This window comes from Mus musculus, chromosome 19 (assembly GCF_000001635.26).
Source record: "Mus musculus strain C57BL/6J chromosome 19, GRCm38.p6 C57BL/6J".
NCBI classification, from domain to species: Eukaryota; Metazoa; Chordata; class Mammalia; order Rodentia; family Muridae; genus Mus; species Mus musculus.
This window is the reverse complement of record NC_000085.6, coordinates 7,958,513-7,970,545: the sequence shown is the minus strand read 5'-3', so window position 1 is coordinate 7,970,545 and position 12,033 is coordinate 7,958,513. Positions and strand designations below refer to the sequence as shown.

At 39.8% G+C, this 12,033-nt stretch overlaps 1 protein-coding gene and 1 pseudogene across 5 annotated transcripts in view; both read left to right on the top strand.

Moving 5' to 3' along the window:
* The first annotated feature begins 4,028 nt into the window (after positions 1 to 4,028).
* Positions 4,029 to 12,033, top strand: part of Slc22a27 (solute carrier family 22, member 27) — a 102,130-nt gene continuing 94,125 nt past the window's right edge. For 2 of the 5 annotated variants that reach the window (NM_001361980.1, NM_134256.1), the window contains exon 1: positions 4,519 to 4,584. Coding sequence is in view for 2 of the 5 variants with exons in the window: in XM_017318077.2 (XP_017173566.1) it covers positions 4,542 to 4,584 (43 nt within the window). In the remaining 3 variants the exon portion in view is untranslated. Of the gene's footprint in view, positions 4,585 to 4,772; positions 4,826 to 12,033 lie in introns of all 5 variants that reach the window. The other 3 variants (XM_017318076.2, XM_006526728.2, XM_017318077.2) reach the window with 3 other exon arrangements.
* Gm6192 (predicted gene 6192) lies at positions 9,374 to 11,003 on the top strand (annotated as a pseudogene).

Below are 12,033 nucleotides of genomic sequence, written 5' to 3'. Positions count from 1 at the left end.
ATCAATGGAGTTCTGATGAACTGGAAAAGCACTGACTACTGTTATCAGTCACAAACCTGAGATTTTAAATTTGCTTTGGATGTGTTCTGTAGCAGAATTCATCAGATCCATTGTACCTGGTATGAATTCCAGAATGGTGGCATCTAGGCTTTCAAAATACAGTTTTGTTGGTGACTGCTATCTGTGTTTTAAAAAATATTTTGTTCACTTACAGTTCTCCTGTAGCTCATGTCCTGGTTCCCCCTCAAATAGTCACTCATTCCATTCCTTCTCTGCGTTGTCTCCGAGTGGGTGCTCCCCCTCAAGAGGCATTCCCACTTCCCTGGGGCCTCAAGTCTCTTGGGGATTAGGTGCATCTTCTCCCACTGAGGTCAGTCCAGGCAGTCCTCTGCCTTATATGTGCTGGGGGTATTGCACCAGGCCATGTATGCTGTCTGATTAGTGGTTCAGTCTCTGGGAGCTCCCAGGGGTTCAGGTTAGGTGAAAATGATGGTCTTCCTATGGGATTGCCCTACCTTACAACTTCTCTAATCCTTCCCCTAATTCAACCACAGGGGCCCCTAACTTCAGTCCAATGGTTGGGTGTAAGTATCTACGTCTGTCTCAGTCTACTGCTGGTAGAAACTCTCAGAGGACAACCATGCTAGGCTCCTGTCTGTAAGCATATCATAGCATCAGAAAGTTTCAGATCTTGGTACTCCCTAACCACCATGAGATGGAGATTTTATAGAGCTATTCCTTTGAAGAATTCTCATAGCCTTTGCATTACTTAGTCTGAGACATGCCTGGCAAACCAAGAAATGTGAGACTTGTTTAAGGTGATGGTTCTTTTAGGACAAAACCTAGACCAGATAAGAAGTTCTGATATGCAGAAATTGATTTGCTAAAGGTGCCTTTTTGTATAAAAATAAAAAGGCTCTGCAAAAAGGGTTCAGAGTTCAGTCTTTCAGAGGCTGATTCCCTGCTGTATGAGGAGGCTAAACTCATCCCAAGTGTCTCTCTTTTTTCAACCAACCAACCAACCAACCATCTCATACCATGTAATGAAGAATAACAACAGCCTTTTAATCATGGACTTAAAGGTGCTTCTCATTGGGCTAAAAACATCTCTGACACACACACACAAATATATATATATATCCAGCACTCAGTACAGAAAAAACTATGTTCCTTCTTCATAACCCAAAGGCATAGCTTTTTAAATAACTTAATGGCATGACTCTATCTAGCTTTCTTAAGCCAGCTATTAGCTGGTTTTTCTACAATGTGGATTTCAGTGGATTCTGAAGAGTGTAATGCTAACATATCTAAAAGATTTATCTATTTTGTAAATTTAAAAAAAACATGTAAACTTCAGGGAGCCCTGGCAGTCATAAGCCTTGGATCCACCTCTCACAGATCAAATGGACTCCGGATAAGCACAGCCTAAGTCTTCCCATCTGTCTATTCCTCAGCATTTGATCTCTCTCTCTCCTCTCTCTCTCTCTCTCTCTCTCTCTCTCTCTCTCTCTCTCTCTCTCTCTCTCTCTCTCTCTCTCTCTCTCCCCACCCCGGTCTTTGGACTCCTTCTCTCCCCAAACTACCAAAACTGTGAACCTGAGAGCTCAAAATGTAACATTTTCCTTTAAGTTGTTAAACTTTAACTTCTGTATCCAGGCAATATCTGTCTGAGCAGTTTTCCACTTCACTGACAGACTCTATCCAGGAATCAGTGTGGAGTACAAATTGCTTCAAATAGCTTCAAGCTTTGGATTTTCTGAAAGCTGAGGTGAACTAGTGCAACCGATGTGATTGCTTCCCATTTCTTCATCTGGGCCATCAAACCAGATGCTTTAGATGAATGCTTGATTTCCTGAATCCCCTCCCAGCCTTTGACTAACAATCCAGCCTTCCTTAGCCCTGGCGATTTCAGCAGTAAATAGCTACAGAAGTTTGTATATCACCTTTTATCCCTGAAATGCTGGAATGTCAGTTCATAAGGAAACTCATTTAGGCACAGGGAACAAAATAGCTCCCTATAGTACTTATTTATGTAACAGGAAATGTACCTGTTAAAACCAAATAGGCCCAGACATATCAACAATATTTTTACAACTTGGAAACTTGCAGGTTGGGGTTCATGCCCCAAAGGCACCACTCTATTCCATTTTTCATCAGGCTTATCTTTATCCTTATATCGTTGAGAACAAGAGTTGGTTTCAATAGTAGATGCTTTTCTGATACTCAAACTGCACATCCTGTATCTGCATTTCCTTCCTTTTTCACTTTAGAATTTTGCAAGTGTGGTACTAATAAATATTGTTAGGGTAAAGGCAGTTCTACTGGCCTCTTCTCAAATGCTGGAATGTCAGTTCACAAGGAAACTCAGTTAGGCATAAGCAACAAAATGCCTTCCTATAGTACTTATTTATATAACAGGAAATGTACCTTTTAAAACCAAATAAACCCAGACCTAGATTTGAAAACTTGTAGGGTGGGGTTCTTGCTCCAAAGGCACCATTCTATTCCATTTTGCATCAGCAATTGGTTCACCTGCCCCTGCCATTAGGATTCCAGGTACACATGGTGCATAAGGTGTGTGCTCCAGAAAAAACTACCATCAGTTTATTTTTTATGTTTCCTCTCTCTGTTCTTTCTGTGTGACCCTCTATAGCCCCTCCCTCTGTCCTCATGATCACTCAGTGCTGTCTCTCTTTCTGTCTGTCTGTCTGCCTGTATGCACATCCACTTTTCTAACTTTATTCTTACCCCAGGTCCTGACTCCCATCTCCTCCATCAATAAAGCTCTTTTGTACCAGATCTTTTGCATGCTCAATGTTTTTCAGGGGTTCATCTTGGTAGATCCTGACAAAGGTACCCCTGGCTGTATTATATTTCATAACAGTCAGGCAATAGAATCAAAGTTGGGCTCTCTTAAAATCTCTGCCAATGAAATTAGTCCCAAACCTTTGAATTTGGCCACTGGCAGATTTCTAGGACAAGGACAGGAAGCAGGCACATTCTCTGCAAAATATCACAAGAATGGTCACTATCCCAGTTGCCAATATTATTCCCTTCTGTAACTTCTTGAGCTGAGCCTCCATAGTCATCATTAATGTCAGCACTGTTGTCTTCCAAGCTTAAATATGAGCAAATACTAAGTGGAGCTTAGTAGATACTAAGAAATGATGTTGTACCACTTTCTAGTTCAAAGTACCCAAATTTTCCGTATTTTTCCAAAAACTGCATATCCAGCCCCATAACAGAAATAAAACACCCTCTGATACCAATTTTTGTTAAAATAAATTTTGTATCCCTGTGAAGAGAAACCAGAACAAGCACAACCTATAAAACAACATATTTAATTTAGGGCTTGTTTACAATGTCAGGGCATGAGTCCACGTTCATAAAAAGAGCTTGGCAACAATACTGGCAGGCAAAACACTGAAGTACTAGTGACAAGCTTATATTGTTATATGCAAGGTGGAGGCAAAGAGAGAGAAAAGCTAAGTAGTAATGGAATGCACATTTTAAACCTCTAAGCCTAGTCCTAGTGACAAATGTCTTTCACCAAGGCCACTCCTCTTACTTTCATCAACAATTTCCATACACTGAGAACCAAGCATTCAAACAAATGTGTCTGGGAGGAACATTCTTATTTGAAACAGCTTTTGTATGGTGTTTTGCATTAACTAATTTAACTTTAATTCTATTCCTTAACTCTTTTAGCAAGCTTTAATATTAAACACAATACATTGAATAAAAAACAAAATGGGTCACCTTGGAGCCTTTTAAATTGCATGTTCTGAAAGGCATAACATGTTATAGTTTAACTTTTTTGATTCCTGAGATTTGCAGATCAATGTCCATATTTGACCACGGAGCATTGTGTAAACAAAATACCTTTTAAAATAAATCTTTAACAAGTTCAATTGCTGAAATAGAAACAATGGTAGGAAGCTTGTTGATTTTAAAAGAAGCTAAAGAGAGAAAAGTTCATTACTAATGGCATGGACATTTTAAACTTTTGTTAGCTCACTAAAGGATAATTTTTCTATGACAGCAATGCAGAAGTTAGTAGGGACACATGAAGAACAGCTCAGGACTATTTAGGGTGTCTTTGTGAAATATAATTTTTAAATGCTTTGTACTAATACTTTTCTATAGTAAAGTATTATTTGTCCCTCTTTGTAGATAGCTATTCAGCTTCGATGGCCTTTCAAGAATTCCTGAATCAAGAGGGAAGCCTAGGGAGATTCTAGATCTTTCATATAATTTTTCATTTCCTCCTCAACGCTATTGTGACACCTCATATTGCAATGGAGAACTTTACTGCGGCCATTCCTAGTCATCGCTGCTGAATCCCCATCTTTGACAATGACACTGCCTCTGATAATGACAATAGGATCCTGAGCCAAGATGACCTCAGGATCTCTATTCCCCTGGACTCCGACCTGAGACTGGAGAAATGTCATCATTTTGTCCAACCACAGTGGCATCTTCATTTGAATAGCATGTTTTCCATGTGTGACAGAGCCAGACACTGAGCCCTGTGTGGATGGATGGGTGTGTTACAGGAGCAACTTCTTATCCACTGTGATCGAGGTAAGGCATTCCCCAAAATGATTTCATTGTGGGGTTTTACCAATAGTACAAATAGTGGATATTCAATTAGCTCAGTCTTCAACTTTAAGCCAACATTAATTACTGATATTTTAAATGTGAACATTTCTCATTCTTCTAATATTTTATTCTAAGGTTGACCACAGTTTATGAATTAATTTATTTATCAGTGTTTTCTAGAATCTAAGTATGTGGACCACCTGTGTGCTTGGTACACTAAGAGGTAAGAAGAGGGTGTTGTATCCTAGGAAACTGAAATTAGAGATGTTTGTGAGCCACTATGTATGTGCTGAGAACTGAATTCTGGTTCTTTGCAGCAGCAGTAAGTGCTCTCTATTGTTTAGGTATCTCTTCAACCTAAATCTCTTCAATGAATTATTAATTCATTTTTAGCAAATCCTTATGTGCCTTCTTGGACATGTTATGACAGGACAGTGTTATTCAGCCTCAATTTAAAATTTAAAAGAAATGGGTGATTATATAAAACCACAAGGTCAGCTAAGGCTATTGCTCAAAGGAAGAGTGATTATGTTTCATGTGTGTGACTCAGGATCCTTTATCAGCCTTGTCTAAGAAAAGATATTATATTTTACCTCTATAACAGGATAGAATGTTTCTCATTGTTAGAACACTGTATCACTTAGTTAAATACTCATTCTACCAAAAGTAACAAAAGAAAATAGGAAAAAAATAAGAGAGGGATGGAGAGAGAGGTGAGAGGCAGTCATTCAGGCTCTGTCAACAGCTAGTGAAATAATGTCAGAGTTTATATACTAGTATATAGGATCCCGAAAATTCCTTAAGTCAGATTGCATCAAGTATCTCTTCAATTAATTTGATATTTTATTTAATCATTTATTGATTTATTTATTGTTTTACACTCCAGATTTTATTCCCTTCCTCTCAGTCCACATCACATAAATTTTCCCTATGCTCCTGTCTCTAGGATGTCCCCACCCTCTACCTGCCACCTATCCAGACCTCTAAACTCTCTGGGGCTTCTAGTCTCTTGCAAGTTAGGTGCATCTTCTCAGACTAAGCCCAGACCCAGCAATCCTATGCTATATATGTGTGTTGGGGGCCTCATATCAGCTGTTGTATGCTGCATGGTTGGTGGTCCAGGATCTGAGAGATCTCTGGGGTCTAGGTTAATTAAGACTGCTGGTCCTCTTGCAGGGTCACCCTCTTCAGTTTCTCCCAGATTTTCCCTAATTCAACCACAGAAGTCAGCTGCTTCTGTACATTGGTTAGGTGCAAATATCTATATTTGACTCTTTCAACTGCTTCTTGGGTCTTTCAGAGGGCAGTCATGATTAGTCCCTTTTTGTGAGTGCTCCATAGTAATAGTGTCAGGCCTTGGGAACTCTCCTTGAGCTGGACCCCACTTTGGGCCTGTTGCTGGACCTTCCTCAGGCTCCTTTCCATTTCCATCCCTGTAATTCTTCCAGACAGAAACAGTTATGGGTCAGAGTTGTAACTGTGGTATGGGAACCTCTTCCCTCACTTGATACTCTGTCTTCCTGCTGGAGGTGGGCTCTATAAGTTCCTTCTCCCTACTGTAGGTCATTTCATCTAAGATCCCTCCATTTGATTTCTGACAGTCTCTCGCCTCCCTGGTCTCTGGTGCATTCTGGAGGGTCCCCCCAACCTCCTACCTCCTGAGGTTGCCTGTTTCCATTATTTCTGCCTGCCCTCAGGACTTCAGTCCTTTTCCCATACCTAGTACCAGATAAGATCTCCTCTTCCCCCTCCACCCTCTGACCACTCTCTCCCAGGTCCCTCTCTCCCTTCCCATTTGTGATTTCTTTCTTCTCCCTCCCAAGTGGGACTGGGGAGTCCTCACTTGGGCCCTTCAGCTTGTTCTGTGGCTTTATCTTGGGCATACTGTATTATGTTTTGGCAAGTATTCACTTATTAATGAGTATGCATGCCTTTTGGGTCTGAGTTACCACACTCAGGATGATACATTCTAGTTCCATGCATTTTCCTGCAAAAGTCAGGATGTCCTTGTTCTTAATAGTAGTATTAATGGAGTAGTATTCCATTGTGTAAATGAACCACATTTTCTGTGTTCATTCTTCTGTTGTGGGACATGTGGGTTGTTTCCAATTTCTGGCAATTACAACCAAGGCTGCTATGAACATAGTGGAACATGTGCCCCTGTGGCATAGTGGGTCAGTTTTGGGTTTATTCCCTGATTTCAAGAGTGGTTGTATTAGTTTGCAACCCCACCAGCAATGGAGGAGTGTTCCTCTATCTCCACAGCCTCACCAATGTGCTATCCCCTGAGGTTTTGACCTTAGCCATTCTGATTGGTGTAAGTTGGAATCTCAGGGTCATTTTAATTTGCATTTCCCTGATCACTAAGAACTTCAAACATTTCTTTAAGTATTTCTCTGCCATTCCAGATTCCTTTGTTGTGAATTCTTGGTTAATTTTATATCCCATTTTTTGATTGGGTTGTTTGGTTTTTTGGTTGTTAGCTTCTTGAGTTCTTTATATATTTTTAATATTAGCTCTCTGTTGAATGTGGGGTTACTGAAGATGTTTTCTCAATCTGTAGTTTGCTGATTTGTCCTATTGACTATGTCCTTTGACTTACAGAATCTTTCCTGTTTCATGAGGTCCCATTTATCAATTCCTGATCTTAGAGCATGAGCCATTGGAGTTCTGTTTAGGAAAATTTCCCCGTGCCAATAAGTTCAAGGCTCTTTTCCACTTTCTCTTCCATTAGATTCAGTGTATTTGGTTTTATTTTGAGGTTCTTGATCAATTTGGACTTGAGCTTTGTGCAAGGTGATGGATATGGGTCTATTTCCATTTCTTTAAATACAGACAGCAGTTAGACCAGCACCATTTATTGAAGATGCTTTCTTTTTCCCATTGTATATTTTTGGCTTCTTTGTCAAAGATCAATTGTCAGTACTTGTGTGGTTTTATTTCTGGGACTTTAATTCTATCCCACTGATCAACATATCTGTCTCTGTACCAATACCATGCGCTTTTTAATCACTATTGATCTGTAGCATAGCTTGAGGTCAGGGATAGTGATTCCCCTAGCCATTTTTTTATTGTTAAGAATTGTTAATTTTTATCCAGCCACGTTGCTGAAGTTGTTTATAATCTGTAGAAGTTCTCTGGTAGAAATTTTGGGGTTGCTTATGAATACTAACATATAATCTGCAAATAGTGATACCTTTGTTTCTTTTTTGCCAACTTGTATCCCCTTGATTTCTTTTGATTGTCTTATTATTCTAGTTAGCATTTTGAGTACTATATTGAGTAGATATGGGGAGAGTAGGAATCCTTGTCTTGTGCTCAATTTTGTGGGATTGCTTCAAGTATGTCTCCATTTAATTTGATATGGACTACTGGTTTGCTGTAAATTGCCTTTATTATGTTTATGTATGGGCCTTGAATTCCTGATCTCTCCAATACTTTTAGCATGAAGGGTATTGTATTTTCTCAAATGCTTTCTCAGCATCTAAGGAGATGAACATGTGATTTTTTTTATTGAGTTTGTTTATATAGTGGATTATTTTAATGGAATGTTGTATATTGAACCAACCTCACATCCCTGGGATGAAGCCTACTTGATCATGTTGAATGATGGTTTTAACATGTTCTTGGATTCGGTTTGCAAGGATTTTATTGCATAGTTTTGCATCAATATTCAGAAGGGAGATTGGTCTGAAGTTCTCTTTTTTCGTTGGGTCCTTGTGTGGTTTAGGTATCAGAGTAATTATGTCTTTATACAATGAGTTAATTAGTGTTCCTTCTATGTTAATTTTATGGAATAATTTGAGGAATATTGATATCAGGTATTCTTTGAGGGTTCGGTAGAATTCTGTACCAAAGCCATCTGACCCAGGACTTTTTTTTGGATGGGAGGTTTTTAATGACTTCTTCCATTTTCTTAGGGGATATGGGACTGTTTAGATAGTTTACCTGCTCTTGATTTAACTATGGCACATGGTATCTGTCTAGAAAATCACCCATTTCATCTAGATTTTCCAGTTTTGTTGAGTCTAGGCATGTGTAGTAGAATCTGATGATATTTTGAATTTCCTTAATTTCTCTTGTTATGTCTCCCTTTTCATTTCTGATTTTGTTAATTTTGATATTTTCTCTGTGCCCTTTAGTTAGTTTGGCTAGGGGTTTTTCTCTCTTGATGAATTTCCCCAAGAAACAGCTTTAGGTTTTGTTGATTCTTTTTATCCTTTTCTTTGTTTCTATTTGGTTGATTTTGGCCCTGAGTTTGAGTATTTCTTGTTGTCTACTCATATTTAAGTATCAATTATATCACAATTTACAAGGTGCTAATACAATAATTTCTGAGCCAATTGATAATGATAAATGCCTTATTCCAATTATCTAACCTTATGATGCCACAACTACTTGTAGGTGGTAAATGCCACGCAGGTTCACGTCTACAACCATCTCTCTTTTCCTCCTACCCTGAGACACTCCCTCTCTCTCTGTAACTCTTACTCCAACTCCTTTTACCCTGTCCAATCATAAACCTACCCTGTACTAATATAATTGGAAAGGGAAAATTCTGCAACACTTCTTGTACATTTATGGCCATCTCTTTCTTTAGGTTGGGGATGTTTTCTATGATTTTGTTGAACATGTTTTCAGGTCATTTGACCTAGGAATATTTGCTCTCTTCTATTCCTATTATTCTTACGTTTGATCTTTTCATTGTGTGCTGGATTTCCTGGATGAATTGTGTTAGGAGTTTTTTATGTTTTAAATTTTCTTTTACCCGTTTCCGCAACGGGTTTGCGGTCAGAACGCAGGTGTTGTGAAAGACACCACTTATTACAAGCAAAAATGGGAAAGGAAAAGACTTGTATCAACATCATAGTAATCGGACGTGTAGATTCCAGCAAGTCCACCGCACCAGCCACCTGATCTACAAATGTGGTGGTATCGACAAGTAAACCATCGAAAAGTTTGAGAAGGAGGCTGCTGAGATGGGAAAGGGCTCCTTAAAGTACACCTGGGTCTTATACAAACTGAAAGCTGAGTGTGAGCGTGGTATCACTATTGACACCTCCCCATGGAAATTCGAGACCAGCAAATACTATGTGAACATCATTGATGCCCCAGGACACAGAGACTTCATCAAAAACATGATTACAGGCACATCCCAGGCTGACTGTGCTATCCTGATTGTTACTGCTGGTGTTGGTGAATTTGAAGCTGGTATCTCCAAGAACGGGCAGACCCTTGAGCATGCTCTTCTGGCTTACACCCTGGGTGTGAAACAGTTGATTGTTGGTGTCAACAAAATGAATTCCACCAAGCCACAATACAGTCAGAAGAGATACGAGGAAATTCTTAAGGAAGTCAGCACCTTGAAGAAAATTGGCTACAACCCTGACACAGTAGCATTTGTGCCAATTTCTGGTTGGAATGGTGACAACATGCTGGAGCCAAGTGCTAATATGCCTTGGTTCAAGGGATGGAAAGTCACACGCAAAGATGGCAGTGCCAGTGGCACCACACTGCTAGAAGCTTTGGATTGTATCCTACCACCAATTCGTCCAACTGACAAGCTTCTGCGACTGCCCCTCCAGGATGTCTATAAAATTGGAGGAATTGGAACTGTCCCCGTGGGCCCAGTAGAGACTGGTGTTCTCAAACCTGGCATGGTGGTTTGCTCCAGTCAACGTAACAACTGAAGTCAAGTCTGTTGAAATGCACCATGAAGCTTTGAGTGAAGCTCTTCCTGGGGACAATGTGGGTTTCAATATAAAGAACGTGTTGGTCAAAGATGTTAGACGAGGCAATGTTGCTGGTGACAGAAAAAACGACCCACCAATGGAAGCAGCTGGCTTCACTGCTCAGGTGATTATCCTGAACCATCCAGGCCAAATCAGTGCTGGCTATGCTCCTGTTCTGGATTGTCACATAGCATGCAAGTTTGTTGAGCTTAAAGAAAAGATCGATCATTATTCTGGTAAGAAGCTGGAAGATGGCCCCAATATCCTGAAGTCTGGTGATGCTGCCATTGTTGATATAATCCCTGTCAAGCCCATGTGTGTTGAGAGCTTCTCTGACTACCCTCCACTTGGTCATTTTGCTGTTCGTGACATGAGGCAGACAGTTGCTGTGGGTGTCATCAAAGCTGTGGACAAGAAGGCTGCTTGAGTTGGCAAAGTCACCAAGTCTGCCCAGAAAACTCAAAAGGCTAAATGAATATTACCCCTAATACCTGCCACCCCAGTCTTAATCATTTGTGGAAGAATGGTCTCAGAACTGTTTGCCTCAATTGGCCATTTAAGTTTAATAGTAAAAGACTGGTTAATGATAACAATGCATCATAAAACCTTCAGAAAGAAAGACTGTTTTGTGGACCATTGTTTTGTGTGTGGCAGTTTTAAGTTATTAGTTTTCAAAATCAGTGCTTTTTTAATGGAAACAACTTGACCAAAAATCTGTCACAGAATTTTGAGACCATTAAAACAAGTTTAATGAGAAAAATTTTTTTCTTTGATCATTGTATCTAAATCTTTTAATGTATCTTCTACACCTGAGATTCTATCTTCCATCTCATGTATTCTGTTGGTATTACATCTTTTCTGTAATTCCTGACTTCTTTCCTAGGTTTTCCATTTTAAGTGTTGCTTCCATATGTTTTCTTTATTGTTTCTACTTCCACTTTTAGGTTTTGGACTGCTTTGTTCAATTCCTTCACCTGTTTGATTGTGTTTTACTGTATTTCTTCAAGGGATTTATTTGTTTCCACTTTAAGAGCATCTACCTGTTATCCTGTGTTTTATTGTATCTCTTTTATTGAGTTACTTACATCCTTCTTTTTTTGTTTTTCTTTTTTTTATTAGGTATTTTCCTCATTTACATTTTCAATGCTATCCCAAAGGTCCCCCATACCCACCCCCCCAATCCCCTACCCACCCACTCCCCCTTTTTGGCCCTGGCATTCCCCTGTACTGGGGCATATAACGTTTGCAAGTCCAATGGGCCTCTCTTTGCAGTGATGGCTGACTAGGCCATCTTTTGATACATATGCAGCTAAAGACAAGAGCTCCCGAGTACTGGTTAGTTCATATTGTTGTTCCACCTATAGGGTTGCAGTTCCATTTAGCTCCTTGGGTAATTTCTCTAGCTCCTCCATTGGGGGCAGTGTGACCCATCCAATAGCTGACTGTGATCATCCACTTCTATGTTTGCTAGGCCCCGGCATAGTCTCACAAGAGAGAGCTATATCTGGGTCCTATCAGCAAAATCTTGCTAGTGTATGCAATGGTGTCAGCATTTGGAAGCTGCTTATGGGATGGATCCCTGCATATGGCAATCACTAGATGGTCCATCCTTTCGTTACAGCTCCAAATTTTGTCTCTGTAACTCCTTCCATGGGTGTTTTGTTCCCATTTCTAAGAAAAGGTATAGTGTCCACACTTT